The sequence below is a fragment of the Cyprinus carpio genome, chromosome B25, assembly GCF_018340385.1.
Source record: "Cyprinus carpio isolate SPL01 chromosome B25, ASM1834038v1, whole genome shotgun sequence".
Classification (NCBI taxonomy): Eukaryota; Metazoa; Chordata; class Actinopteri; order Cypriniformes; family Cyprinidae; genus Cyprinus; species Cyprinus carpio.
Window position 1 is genome coordinate 20,925,680 of NC_056621.1, and position 15,513 is coordinate 20,941,192.

Here is a 15,513-nt window from a genome sequence, read left to right on the forward strand (position 1 = left end):
GGGCATCAGCACACAGCAGAAAAAGAAAATAAATAAAACAGCCAAAGTAAACAGCCAAAGGATGTAACTTAGAATGCAAGATGGATTGGTTTCTGAAGAGAAAAGCCATAGATGATGTCGCACAGACCCAGACTGGAGCTGGTCATTCAAAAGCTAAAGAAAATATGACGAGGCAAATCTTGCTAACCGCTCTACACTGAACGTGACAAAAGCGACCATTGCAAAACATTTTAACTTTGTGTCAGTACATCATAGATAGAACAATTTATAAATAGCCAGAATTTTTTTTTTTTTTTTTTTTTAGGTTTAAAGGGGTGCGCGACCAAAAACATTTGAGAACCACCTAGTAAGCCCATGTTGTAGGCTACATTTAAAATAGTTTATTTTGAATTGGGTGGTTATAGCTGTTCTTATGTTACTTATGGTCTTTTATTGTTGTTGTTGTTGTTCATTATATGCAATGTGTTGTGTATAATGATTAACAAAAGTTAAGAAAACATACAAAACATTTGAACATAAGAAAATTGATTAAACTTTAGTTAATTAATTAAAAAGAAAAAAAAAAGATTTGATCCTGAAGTAGAAATTTATTTTGATAAATTTAGTAAAGTTAAGTTAAACACGCTAGATTGAATCAATTTGACCTAAACCAACTAAAGAGAATTATTTATTTATTTATTATTTTTGCTTAAGACTGGCTTAATTTTGTTAATTCTCTGTATAAATGTCTTATAACTTACAAGTAACTGGTTTGATGTTTCACTGGCTTTATAATTATGTGAGCTCAAATGACATATATCACAATCTCCTCTATAATATTCTTATCATTAAACATAATCTGCTCTTGTCCTATTACTTTGGTCCCACCCCTAAAGACCATATAGGCCTCAGAAAGGCGTCTACCACCTTCACATATGGCTGAGGAATGATGAAGTTAAGGTTTGGGAAATAGGCAGCTATGTTTCTGTCCCGCTGCCACACCCGGACAGAAGTGCATGTGTAATTGCTAGAGTGAAGGGCTGTGGTAACCACTTGAAGGGTGGCCCGGCCAGAAGAGTCTATACTGGGCTACACAGGCTCCTTTAGTTACACTCCTGGTGGGGCTGAGACAAGCCAACAGATGTGGAGAATTCTTAGCAAGTGACTTCAGTAACAGCATTTTCTCCTGAAAAGCTGTGTGTGAGAGAGTGTAATTTTTTATAACATTTAGATAATTAAGATGTGTTAGCTAGTCATTGTGGAACAAAACCCAGCTGATAAACAAGTCATATAAGGTGTGTCCAAAATCCACTGACAACTTTGTTAATGACCCCTGCACATTTTCTTGTCACTTTTGTCCAGTTAATTTTGATTAAAGTGTAAGAAAAATCCTTCATTAAGGAGCTGAGTCCTTAGCCCTAAAAACACATCTCTTCCATCTTTATTTGACCCTCTTACTCTAGCACTCTCTATTCTAATGGCCCTTTTAGATTTGCAGTCTATTCATTTACTAACTGCTTTTTTTCTTAAAATAAAACAAAAAATGAGTCTAACTGAAAATTGTTATAGCACTTGCATATCATTACTCTTTTGTTGATTTTGATTTTGATTGTCATCATTTGTAAGCGCTTTGGATAAAAGCGTCTGCTAAATGACTAAATGTGTGTGTGTGTGTGTGTGTGTGTGTGTGTGTGTGTGTGTGTGTGTGTGTGTGTATGTATATATATATATATATATATGTATATATATATACATACACACACACACACACACACACACACACACACATATATATACATATATATATATATATATATATATATATATATATATATATATATATATATCCTAGAGAGAGAGAGAGACCTATAATGATTTAACACGTGATAGTATTGTTACGTTGTTGACTTTGGAGCTTTTAATACTTTACACATGTATTGTAATATGGCAGTGAATTTCCATAAACTCAACATAAATTAATTTCCACAAATTCACCATAAGATTATAAAATGTCTAAATGTCGAATAAAATTTTCAAAAGGCTTAAAGCAGTTACTTATATTAAGCTGTTCTTCAAGCTTAAGTGAAATTAAGCGAAGGTTGGAGAATTATGGGCATCTCTTTGTAGTGTGCCGACAAAATTGCGGTCATTGTATATCACTCCCCTTTAAAGAGAGAGGGGAGAGCGAGTTTCCGAATCCAACTACGTGGAAGGTTTGGCTCATGAATTTTAAACAGACCCCGGTGACGTTGCTTAGTAGCCTTCCAATGCAAAAGACCAGCTCTTTAATATTAATTAGCCTATGATGACGTTGTTTGTTTAACCGTCCAATAGTGAAGTCACTACTCCTACATATTAATGAGGAGTTATTCTTAGCCATAGTACGGATGGTAATTTCCCCGGCGGAGACCCAAGACCAACCCGAGTGGGCAAATCTGATCCGCTGAGCGTGAAGTGAACGGTCATTCCTCGCAGGGCAGACACGGATCACAGGGCGTGGGCTCGGACTGAGTCCGGCGGAGAGAGCTTCGATCCTACAAATACAACAAATTCACATCTAATATATAACAGGACACTTGATTAAAATGTATCGTGGAAAGTCTAGTGATGAGACGCTTATAGAAATGAACCGAACTGCTTGGTCCGGCGGCGGTAAGTGTCTGTACACGCCTTTACACGCTTTCACACACGGGCATTGTTTTAAAAATACTCACTAATGCTCTGCTTTGTGTTTCATTCAAAAGTTAGCACAACTTTTGTTTCTCATTTCTCTTATTTAAATTGTTTTTCAATAAGTTACTGGCCTGAAGAGTATTTCACAAATGCGCACATAGGCTACGTTCCGTCCAAATTGTAACTTACACGCGAGTTAGATGCGACATTTTTTTTTTGACGCTATATAAATTATTAGTTTTAAATGATGTTTAAGCAAGGTTTAAACTAGTTCTATATGTATTATAGGCTATAGTTCGTTTTCCTTAAGTTTATAATGCATTACAAAAAGTGACGTTCAATAGGTGAAAAAAAAACTTAAAAATATTTTTATTCTTCTTGTAAACAGCAGAAAACTATACACGTTAAAATAAAAGTTAAACTGTAACATAGTAGCCTATGAAGCTGTATCATTAATTAAGAATTCTGTTTTAAATATGAGTTATTTATATGTGATACAGTGGGTGGTAAGAAAGTTATGTACAGAGATAAATTCTCATGAACTCTCCCACAGCTGTTGTATCTCTGAGCTGGTAAACAGAGTAGACTGAGATACTTATCTACGTCCCCTTTAAAATCCCTGATTTGAAGTTTCACCTTAAAATGGTCATGTACTTTCCCTTCACTCTCATGATCTCGGTGCATGCCAGCAGCCAAAGCAGCTGTTTTACCTCATCGCAGTGTTAGGGAAGATTTTGGCTACAGAACTAATACTAGACTCACTGAACAGCTCAAATCTACTCTGGTCTGTGGTCAGCAGACATATAGAGAAGGCTTCTCTTGTCCCAGCATTAAAGGAGTTCTCTGATAAGCTGATAGATGCCTCTTTTATCTCTTCTGCTACTTTTATGCTTTCCACATTAGATAACATGCACTGCCACTTGACCCTTAAAAGCTTTCCTCTCAAAAGAACTCCGTAACTAATGTTAATGCCATTTTGAAATTTTAGTTTCTTGTTTTTTTTTTCTTTTTTTTAGCGCTTGATGTATATAAAGACTAACCACAAAACGCGTGGCATGTGTTTCATGTTCATGGTTTCCTGTGTCAGCATGCATTCTCACTTCCAGTTTCACACCCTGCAGTACCTAAAAGTGGCTTTAGATGAATTATGTTGTTGCAGCGGTCAAGGAAAAAAAAGATTTTGATTAGCTGGTTCAAATGTAGATCTCTAGAAATGTAGGAAGGTAGATCTCTATATGTATGATTTCTGTAGCTCAAGAGCATGGTGCTAGCAACAAAGGTCATGGGTTCAGTTCACGCAGAACATAAAATACTATGCCTTCAAAAGCAATGCAAGTCACTTTGTGTAGATGTAATACAATTCTGAATGTCAATCAGAAGTAAGTGATCATTGCCTTGCAAATAAATATTAATTGGCAGCTTCATTTTAAACAAATCCTGGCTTGTTTGAAAGACCACTATCACACATAGGCTATATTTACGTATATGCATTTTATTTACATAGTCTGCTGTTATAAAGATAAAAAGTGAGTGTCCTTACAAGCTATCAGAATTTCATCTGGCCCTATGGATATATAAATATCAGGTATGAGCTACATATTTTACTAAATGAGCCATAAAAGCCTCATGTATCATTATTTCGTCTAAAGGTTCAATAAAAACTGCTCCATTTCAAGAAATACTGAGAAGTGTTCATGTAGGGTTTGTATATACGAAAAGAAAAGAAAATATCCTGCTAAAGTATCTACTCGGATGTCTCTGTTTAGAAAGTCCAGCATGTTATTAGCTCTGGTGTTTGAAGACTGTAGGGAGTTCACCGTGGTTTACAGGAAACCTATCTTAATACACCAGCGGGGCCTGCAGTAAATTTAGCCGGATCAGAAGAGAAACCTTCTAGTATTTAGATGTAAGAGCCGTTTTCAGACTGTGTGGCTACATACAAACTGTGTTTGGGATCGACAGCCGTATTTACTATTAGCTGTGAACTCAACTGGACAATTCAACAACAGACATACGTACACCTGTTTTTCTCGTCATGGACACATAACCAAAGTATCAAGATTTGCATTGCATCTTCAAGGATTAGCTTTTGTATTTCCAAACATTTCACTGTGATAATCCTCTTTTATGTATGGCCTTAAACTCGTATGTTACAGTATAAAACAATATAATAATCTATGATAACAACACTAATAAAATATTCAAATGTGTTGGTCATTATGGAAAAGATCTGGCTTTATCTGTGTTTTTGAATTTGCGCACCTAACTTTCCACTCCCATCGGCACTTTTATGGGATGCTGTTGTCCTCACACTAATTTGCCCTGTTTAATAAATCTGCCTCCTTATGTGTTCATTTGACGAGAAATATATTTGGTTTAGTGTGAGGAGCAGCTAAATAAAGGCTTGTCTTAGTTTTATTACAAGGAATTTGCACTGATTTCACAACAGCTCATTTTTTGAAGAAACAACTAGAAAAGGGAAGAATTTGTGCTGAGGTCAAGAGAATATCTATGAACACCCTATATCTTGTAATTTTCTGTTCCAGAAGAAAACAACGGCTTCCATGCTAATTCGGATAAGGAGACTCTTCAGCTGGAAAATGCAGAGGTAAAAACTCTTACACATTCAGTTTCTTGAATAATTTGATCAAGTCGATGCTGTCACAGCCCCAGTATGAATTTCCATGCTGGTCCAGACTGATGTATTCTGGTTAGTGGTGGTTTCGTGCCAGTCTAGCTAGTGGTTGCTGTTTACCGCCAGATAATCTGGTCAACCCTCATGATCTTAACATGAATCTCACTGGGAACTGCCTGCTGGGAATACCCACTTAAAAAGCACAACACGGCCAGCAATGCTAGTGTTTTTAGCAGTTAAATGTTTCTCTAACCATCTCATTGAGATGTTAAGATATATATAACACCCTTGTAACAGCATAGCAACAAACTCAGAAAACCTCAGCAACAGCAAAGCATTGTCCCTGGCAACCACCCACAACACACTAGCATTGCTTGTAATCTAATCTTTCATTGTACATCCCATCAATAGAAATCACAAGCAGGTGTCATACAGCAGGTTATGTCTTTATTACACACGTTTGTTGTGCATCATTAAAAAAAAAACAGCATTGTTGAGATGAATAGATAGACAGACATGCTGTGACTCAATAGAGTGGTTTGCAAAGAAGTGTGTTTATATATGTCCTGTGAACAAAGTGTGTATAATCAAAGGACAATGCATTAATAAAGAGCTGTTTATTATATGCACAAGACACAGGGAGACAGACAGTGCATGGAATTTCATAATATCCACATATACTTTATGAGCTCATGTTGATGCTCAATGGTCAGACTGTGTTTGTCAAGACAGGTTTGCTACCATCATGACACATTCATTCAAATCAGCTCAGCTTTTCCCATTAGTTTGCATATGAAAAACAAGGTGTACCTGTTCCCAAAGAGCTTCCATTGCCTCTGCAGTAGTTAGTGTTAATCCTTGTTTTGTTTTACAGTTTTAAAGTTGGCTTTCAGAAACTTTCTTTCAGATCTACTTCAGATGGTTTAGTTCATCCAAAAATCAGCCTTCATGAGATCATCCACATGCTGTGAAAGTTCACAGAACCATACGAAGTATCACACAATGTTCCCGCTGCTGTTTTGCATAGAGTGAAAGCGATTGTGGCTCTGAAAAGGACAAAACAGCAACATAAAGTATCTTAAAGTCCCCTCTTTCATTGCTCTCAAATCTCATTTCATACTTTCGCATATTCAGACTTGGCATGACATGATAGACCACCAATCACGACTGGTCTCATATGCCTCGTGACTGAATCATGACATGTTGAGTTTGAATGCATGCTTGAAGGAGATTTTAGGGTTGCTGCAGAGTGGAGGAATTTCATAGTAACATGAATAAATATTTACATTTACAAGTTAGAATAGAAATATGAGTCGAATTAACACATTTTATGATACTGTTATTGTGCTTTCTGCCCTTTTGGAGCTTGACAAACCACCATTCACTTTTAGTTATTCACTTTCAGTGTATGGAAACGAGCAGAGTGAACATTCTTCAAAATGTCTAGATTTGTGTTTCACAGAAGAAATACAATAATAGCAGATTTGAACTACACTAAGACTATTCTGTTAACTGTTCCCCCTTCTCAAATTCCTCTCAGCCTCCTCTGATGAAATAGTTTGGGCATTGCTGAAGTCATCAAGAAAGACTGAAGTTCACTTCACATTGCCTGTTATCTGTCCACCACCCTTCTCAACCCTTTTCTTGGCCTTATAGTTTTAACCTTCTTAGGCTCCCATCAGTTTTAATTACATCAAAACACAGTGAATCAAGTTAAGCACACTCCGGTGCTCATCTGTGACTGTCGCCCTTTCTCTTCTCTCTATCTCTGTACTGTCTGTGTAGTCCATGCTGAGTGTTGTGTCTGAATGCTCAAGCGCTGTGTCTGTTTGCTCAAGTCATTCTTCAGTGAATGTGTGTGAACAGTGTGAGAGAGAACACACTGAACCACAGCAGCACCTCACCAGCTTTAAAGGGGTAAGAAGGGAGTGTGTTTGTGTTGTGTGTCAGTTTGAAGTGTGTCTTAAAGGGGCCATAGCATGAAAACCAATTTTAATATTTATTAAATAAATAAAAATAGTAATCCACATATACTTCATTTGTCATGCTGTTGTGGGTCAACCTGGTTCTGATTTCTAATGCAGCCAAAGTATTGACATCTAAAGCTGCTTTGTGTAATGTTTATTCAACACATCACCCACGCTAAAGTAATGTACAAATAATGTATCGATGAAGTAATTATTATTATTGCAAGTATTGATAAATGCAATGAATTAATCAGAATGTCATGTAGGTTAATTAATTTAACTTCATTTTACAGTCTTAATGTTTAAATAAAAATGTTTTGATCATACTTTTTACTAGTGCTGTCAAACGATTAATCGCACCCAAAATAAATGTTTTTGTTTACATAATATATGTGTGTTTACTGTGTATATTTATTATGTACATATAAATACACACACAGTATATATTTAGAAAATATCTACATGTATTTGCATGTTGTCACGTGTGTTGGTGTGTTAAGCAAAGCGCACGACGAAGGAGATATCAAAATAGTTCACAGGAGAAAAGGGCACAACCAAACACAAATCCAAATGATCAAACATCAATAGCAGACAAAGGAATCAGGGAGAACAGAAACAGGTGTGGAGCCAATTAATCAAAAACCATGGAAACTAACTAGACAGGATAATGGAAACACAGAAAACTAAACCAAAACAGATAATAATTGTGTCACATGTATATTCATGTAATTTAATTTATATATAAATATATATTATATATATATATATATATATTATATTATATATATATATATATATATATATATATATATATATATATATATTTCTTAAATATATACATGCATGTGTGTCTATTTATATATATATACATAATAAATATACACAGTACATACACATATATTATGTAAACAAATACTTTTATTTTGGGTGCGATTAATCTTTTGACAGCACTACTTTTTACTATATATGCCATTTACATATAGAAGTCTTATAAATAGTTCACCCAGTTAACTTTGTGGAAGAAACCTTAAGTTCAAAAATAAAAAAGCTTCCATAAAAGCTTCGTTCGTCTTCGGAATACAATTTAAGATATTTTGGATGAAAACCGGGAGGCTTGAGACTGTCCCATAGACTGCCAAATAAATAACAGTGTCAAGGTCCATAAAAGGTATGAAAGTCATCGTCAGAATACTCCATCTGCCATCAGACGTGCAATCTGGGTTATATGAAGCGACGGGAACACTTTTTTTACGTGAAGAAAACAAAAATAACGACTTTATTCAACAATTCCTTTGTCATACGGTGATATGGAGAGACACAGAGGAGATCGTTGACAAAGGAATTATTGAATAAATGTGTTTATTTTGTTTTCTTCGCTTACAAAAAGTGTTCCCATCGCTTCATATAACCCAGATTGCAGATGGAGTATTCTGATGACAACTTTCATACGTTTATAGACCTCGACACTGTTATTTACTTGGCAGTCTATGGCACAGTCTCAAGCCTCCCGGTTTTCATCCAAAATATCTTAAATTGTGTTCTGAAGATGAATGGAGCTTTTGCGTGTTTGGAACGAGATGGGGGTAAGTGATTAATGACTAAATTTTCATTTTGCGGTGGAGTATCCCTTTAAGCCTCTTGCATATTTTGCAAGGATTAACATGTGTTTTTCTGAGTGTTTGCATGCCCTGTTACTTTAGATACCCAAAGCGATGGGCGTTTACTCGCTTCTGCTTTTGTCGATGACTTGTGAAACCAAAGGAGTCATGCAAATAAGACGATCTGTGTCCTTGAAACTTAGTGCATGAAACTGTAGTAATGTGATTATATTGCTGTTGATAACAAGATTATCTGATTATATATATATATATATATATATATATATATATATATATATATATATATATATATATATATATATATATGTATATATAAAACATTCTGAAATAAATTAGTAACAGATGAATATCAAATGGACTTTCTCCCGGATGGTTTATTGGGTAGTGTGAGCAGATGCCATAGACCTGTCATTGACAGTTGTGTGCTTTGTGTGTATATATCAGTGTCTTTATCCTCACAACATGCTCAATTCATCCACAGATCTGGAGAAAGAGAGCTTTATTTCTGAAGTACCGCTCCAGGGTACGCCACGGTAAAGAGGGCTGAACTGAGTTTGTGAATTGTGTCTGTGTGTGTGCTTGAGCAAGTGAGCATCTTGCATTTGGTCATATTAGATTTTATTATGCTATTGTGTTGTGTTGGGCAACATGAAACGCATGGCAACACCAAGTGTGAAACACTGAATATTATGTGTGAAATAATGTAGAATAAATGGGTGGGACCTATCCATCTGTATGTATTGGGTTGATCGTGTTTGCTAAGTACTGTTTACTATTGCTAATACGTAAGAATAGAGGCTTGTTTAAATAACTAACCATAAGTTTTGAACTTCAGGTTATAACTCGTTCTGCACCATTTGTGCTACAGGCATGAATAAATTAAGTAATGTCGCATTTTGACGAGCAGTGTGCTATGACTATGACTTGAGGAAGAAGTGTGCTATAATTTTAGTAAAATTAAAGGGGTCATGACTCATGACATGAGAAATCAGATTGGCCTTGATCTTTTGTTCACAAAGAAACATTTGTTGATAGATGAAGTGGTACCAGATCAATCAATCAATCAAATTTATTTAACATATTTGTATTTATGTATTGTGCAACTTTATTAAAATTATAAGTAAACCTCAAGTCATGAGCCCTTTAAAGCTTTAAAGGAAATATTTTGAAAATCTCTATAAATACACATTTTAAACCCACAATTTTATCCCAAAGTTTGGTCAGGCTATAATAGAGTTGCGTACTGAAGAATCTTAATACATGCTCTCCCATTGTTGAAAATAGCTGAGAGCTTAAATTGGTTTATTTTACCTTGATTTTTGAAACTTCCTTAACATTAAAGATTAGTGGCCACATGAGAAACACGAGTTTCTAAATAAAGACTATGTTTCTTTGCCTGTGTGAACATAAAAGCATCGTCGTGTTCATTAGGTGTGTTATTTATAGAGTCTGAGTCTCTAATTGTGTCACGTTATGTAATTATATATCTGTTTTTTGTGGTTGAAGGCTGTTCAGCTCACTCGGTCCCAGCCCCATTTACTAAACCCAACATATACTTACGCTATATGTCAGCGCAGGAGTGTATAGCTATTATTGCCTGCTTTTTCTAACATATGTTCATGTGTATCATCTCCAACTTGTAATTACAGGAAATGAAAGAGGGAGAGACCTGTAGTGAAAGAGCAGCAGCAAACAGACTCCTGCTCGCAGTAGAGAGACAGCAGGATGTTAATTTAGAAGATGTTTGCTCAAGAAGAGCATTTCAGTGTGTGCCAGTGAGATTTGTTTATAAATGGATCAGGCTACGTCGCTCTTAAAGGGGCAGTTTCACCATGGCAGGAAGAAATGCGTACAGATTGTGAAAAACATAATGCGAGTGTGTAAATAATGCCAGAATTTAAACAAAAAATACTTTGGAAATGTACAAGACAGATGTGAGGAATGCTAAGTGAATGAGATTCAGGCCTTATTATTAACATGATGCTGAGGTTTAGCACTTCTGAAAATGTCACGATCTGTAAATGGGTTTACGTTTGACATGCAAATGACAGTCGAGGTAGCATTACTGTGGAAATTTTTATTGCTCAGCTCATTGCTTTCATAGCTCAGATTAATAGGTTTGCTCAGCTAGATTTGACTGTTCTGTCTGTTTTACTGACTTGCTTAAAGGGTTAGTTCACCCCAAAATGAAAATTCTATCATTAATTACTCACCCTCATGTCGTTTCAAACCCGTAAGACCGTAAGATCTTCGGAACACAAATTAAGATATTTTTGATGGAATCCGAGAGCTGTCTGACCCTGCATAGACAGCAACGCAACTGAAATGTTCCCAAAGTCCAGAAACTTAGTGAGGAGATCTGTAAAGTAATCCATGTATCGGCATGATGCAGCTGACACAGAACAGCACACGTCCAGTGGATATTCTCCAAATTGGCACCAGGGTGATGCGGAGGAGACAAATTGTTGAATAAATTTGTTATTTTATTTTTTTTCTTTTGTGCACAAAAAGTATTCTCGTAGCTTCATAAAATTGTGGATGAACCACTGATGTCACATGGATTATTTTAGAGATCTCCTTGCTACGTTTCTGGACATTTCAGTTGTGTTGCTGTCTATGCAGGGTCAGACAGCACTCAGATTCCATCAAAAATATCTTAATTCGTGTTCCGAAGATGAACGAAGGTCTTACGGGTTTGAAATGACATGAAGGTAATGAGTAATTAATGACAGAATTAACCCTTTAGAAACTAACCCTTTAATCTATCATGTAAACTGGAAAAAGAAAGAATGAATCCCCCAAATTTACATTTGGTATATCATTGCCTTGAAGGTGGGTTCTTTAGCTCAATACCATAGTAACCACAAAACAATGTATTGGATTGGTCAAAACACCTTAACAACTGCATAGCAACGCCCTGACAACCACCCCTGCATCCACATAGAAGGCAGGGCATGTGTATTCTGTAGCTCACAATACACAATAGTAATTCAAAGTGCTTTAACTGAAATATCGGTTGACCACTAAATGTAATTCATCATGAATGATTTGAAAAAAACAGACCTAAGATGGGTCTCTTTTTAAAGTAGACAATCAGTGAACGATTGCTAAAGTGAAACCGTTAAAAAATGGTATAAAACACTATTTGAAAATGTACTGTATGATTTTTTTTTAATAAATATTTCTATGAAAGTCACAATTAAACAAAACAAAGTCATGTGTCCAACTAAGCTATATTCCAAATTTGAAGTTGATATCACAAAAATGGAGGCTCTAGTGAGATTTTGAAGGCAAAAATTATTATTATTATTATTATTATTATTATTATTATTATTGTAGTTGTTGTTGTTACTATTTTAATGCATTTTCCTGTCACAAATGTATACATTTCTCTCATAGTATTTCTTCAGTAACAAACTGGTGACCAGATATGGAATCTTGAGACTCAGACCTTTCAAATTCTATCTGTTATGACAAGATTAGAAAAAGCTTTTATTATAAAATACTCTAGTATATTTTGAAATACGACACTTGACACTGCCCACTAGTGGCAGGAGTCCATTAAAAAGATTTAAAGTACCATTAACATGGTAAAACAACATCCAATTTCAAAACGGTATTCACATGATAAATTTTAAGTGTCTAAGCTTTCAAATTATGTCCAATTTAAATCAAAATATGTTATGAGGTAAAGACAATAAAAAAGACTTAGTGTGATGCTGATAGTTAACTGGTTAAAGAAAAAGATAAGAACATAAACTCAGCAATCAGCAAAGCACAATACGGTGTAACCAAACAATACACTAGCAACTCCATAGCAACTGGCTAAAAAATCTAAGGGCACCTCAGCATCCGCACAGCAGTAGCAACCCATAACACTCCAGCCCTGTTCCTTCAAAACATGTTTGAATCTGGTTTGTGATTACATTAGCAAGACGGTGTCCGCCCTGCTGGCACAATGATGATGTCATTTCTGTGAGCCCCCTGCTCTCTGTCTCTCGATCCGCTCTGTTAAGGACTGGGCGTGTGTGTGTGTGTGTGTGTGTGTGTGTGTGCGTGTGCGTGTCTGATTAACTGGGTTGCTGTAGGAAGGGAGGTGGTCTCTGCCTCTGGAGACTCCCAGAATCGTGAATGATGCAGCACTTGATAGACGGATTGGAGGTAAAGTCTTTCTCTTTTCTCTATTTTTGTCTTTTCCTTCCATCTCCCATCTCGTGTTTGTGGAATAATCTCTGGGGAATTTGATACTCAGGGTTTCTGACATTACTGTGGATTTACTAATGGATGTTGGTGTGTAGGGAAGCATCAGCCATAGACTGCTGGTAGTCATCTGGAGGTTTTGTTTGCAGGAGAGGCCTAAGAAAATCAGCGGTGTTTGCTGGTTAAACCTCAGAGAAGTGTTGTTTGGCTTGGTCACATCTCTGGAAGTGACCATGAGAGAATGTAGAGGTGTTTTACACCCGGGCTGGCTTTGTGGTGACCGGCTGCATTTGTTTGTGTTATGCATTGTAAGTTATTTTTAGCTGCTGGTGAACAGCTGCAGACTGCAGCACTGCTGTTCCTGCTGAGATATTTTCCTGGCTCTGGCTTGTTTAGCTTTGGCCAATGTCGTTGCTAGCCTCTCTCAGGGCTGATCTGAGATCAGTACTGTCATGCACCTAGTAAACTGTAGACTGTGATTAACATACGGTTTAAGAAAGATGTTCAAGGCTCTTGCTCTGTGTTAAAGATGTGTATCTCTGCAGAGGCTTTCCTGAGTGTTTGTTTTTATTGATAGACAGTCAGACAATCCTGAACACTAGGTGGTAGCAAACTTCATAACTGCTGTTTAATTCACTACTTTGAATTGTAGAAGAAGAAGAGAGTTACGAGTTGAAGGCTGTGCCATGTCATGATAATTCAACCGAGTTGTTCTCAAACATTTGATAACTGTTATTTTCTCTATGTCAAGGGTGTGTATTTGCTTTTGACATTGGTGGGGACATGACAGCAGAACTACACACGCTCTTATTTCAGTGTTGTTGTTTTAATTTTGTGGATATTTCAGCTAACAGTTTGATTTGTAGGCCTACATTTAGTTTAACAAGTACAATTTAAGACTGTTTAAAATCCTGCTGCACCACAGCACACTACAGTTTTCCATAAAATCCCAATATTTGTCCCAAACTGTTTGATCAAAGCTATTGCTAGGAATAATTTGGTAGTCGCTGGCTATGGTATTCTGCTGTGCACCCCACACTTTCAGAACCACTGATTCAGCCTAATTCTTCAGCATCACATTAAAAAAAATGTGTAATTTTGCCACAGTATAATGGAGACTAAACAGGAAGCAAAATGGGAGAGAAAGAGGGGGGTGGGATTGGAATGAACCAACAGCTGGGATTCAAACTCGGGTTACGTAGAACTGATTGTCAAGATTTAGTGAAAGTATGTACATTTGACTGTAGTTTATGTACAATCTTTTATAAATTCAATAGTTCAATAGCAAAATACATTCAGGAAATAATGTAATAAATGTTGGGTTTTTAATCAGGTTTGGGTTAGTGTTAAATTTGTGTTAGTGTTAAAGGGATAGTTCTGTTATCATTTACTCATTTACTTTATTTTATAAAGTGATAGATGCAGTAAATACAATCCAAAACAGAATGCAATTTTCAGTGGAAGTAGACACTAGGGCTGTCAATTTTTTTTAAAAAGCCATGAAAAATTTAATTCAATTTTGAAAAAACATATCTTGAGACTTTATGGTGGGTTTTTTCCCCATCCCACTGCAACTCATGTAAATAAATGTACTCTGTGTGATTGACTTTCTGCCCTTTGTATTAAACTATGCATACATACATGTTGCTGTTTTGTTTATAGTTGTTTAAGCAACTTAATTATAATTGGTTTATAAACATTATTTTAAACATTATGCACTTTTTTTTTCACAGATAGTCATGTTTCGTATGCTTTTAATAAACGTGCATTACTAATATTTTGCTCGATGTGCCCTCTTGTATATAATTCAGTATAATTGAATATAATTCAAATTTTGATGATATTTAAGTAAAAAAATTGAATTTAGTTTTTCAGCCATTTTGACAGCCCTAGTAGACACTAATGCAGTTTTATATATATATTATCATTCTTGGTGTGAATAGGCGTTTAGTCCTTAGTAAATGCACAACATCTATTGGACCTTGAAAGCTGTTTAGACACAAATGCGAGTTGCGGTCACATAAGGGGAATTTGACAGGTAAAAATATGTCCATGCATGAAGCACAGCTCATATAGAAGTCATGCAAAATTACACAGTCCACTTAAACCTGTTGCGAAAGCTGCAAATCTTTCCACACAAAATTCCCATTTGCACACAATTCAATTGAAATGACTAGATTTCTCCTACAAAAAATTGCTGAAGATCGGTAAATGTGACTGCACCAAGTCTGGCTTTTTTAACATGCAGCTTGTGCTGAAGTATTTGTTCAGGTTTTATACACGCATGAAGCATGTGTGTGTGTTTAGGGATGCACATTATTATCGGACCGATATCGGAATCGGCTGATAATGGCTTTAAATGTACATATCGGCATCGGCCCGATAGTAAAAAAAAATATACTGGTTTATTCATTAATGTGTAATATGTTTTTTTTTTAAA

At 35.9% G+C, this 15,513-nt stretch overlaps 1 protein-coding gene across 2 annotated transcripts in view; it reads left to right on the forward strand.

Annotated features, from left to right (window-relative positions):
- Positions 1–2,378: 2,378 nt before the first annotated feature.
- Positions 2,379–15,513, forward strand: part of LOC109080868 (anoctamin-5-like) — a 32,245-nt gene continuing 19,110 nt past the window's right edge. The window contains exons 1-4 of one of the 2 annotated variants that reach the window (XM_042753595.1): positions 2,379–2,631; positions 5,199–5,260; positions 7,073–7,204; positions 9,355–9,396. In XM_042753595.1, the coding sequence (XP_042609529.1) occupies positions 2,565–2,631; positions 5,199–5,260; positions 7,073–7,204; positions 9,355–9,396 (303 nt within the window). In that variant the 5' untranslated portion in view covers positions 2,379–2,564. The remainder of the gene's footprint in view (positions 2,632–5,198; positions 5,261–7,072; positions 7,205–9,354; positions 9,397–15,513) is intronic. The other variant, XM_042753596.1, reaches the window with a different exon arrangement.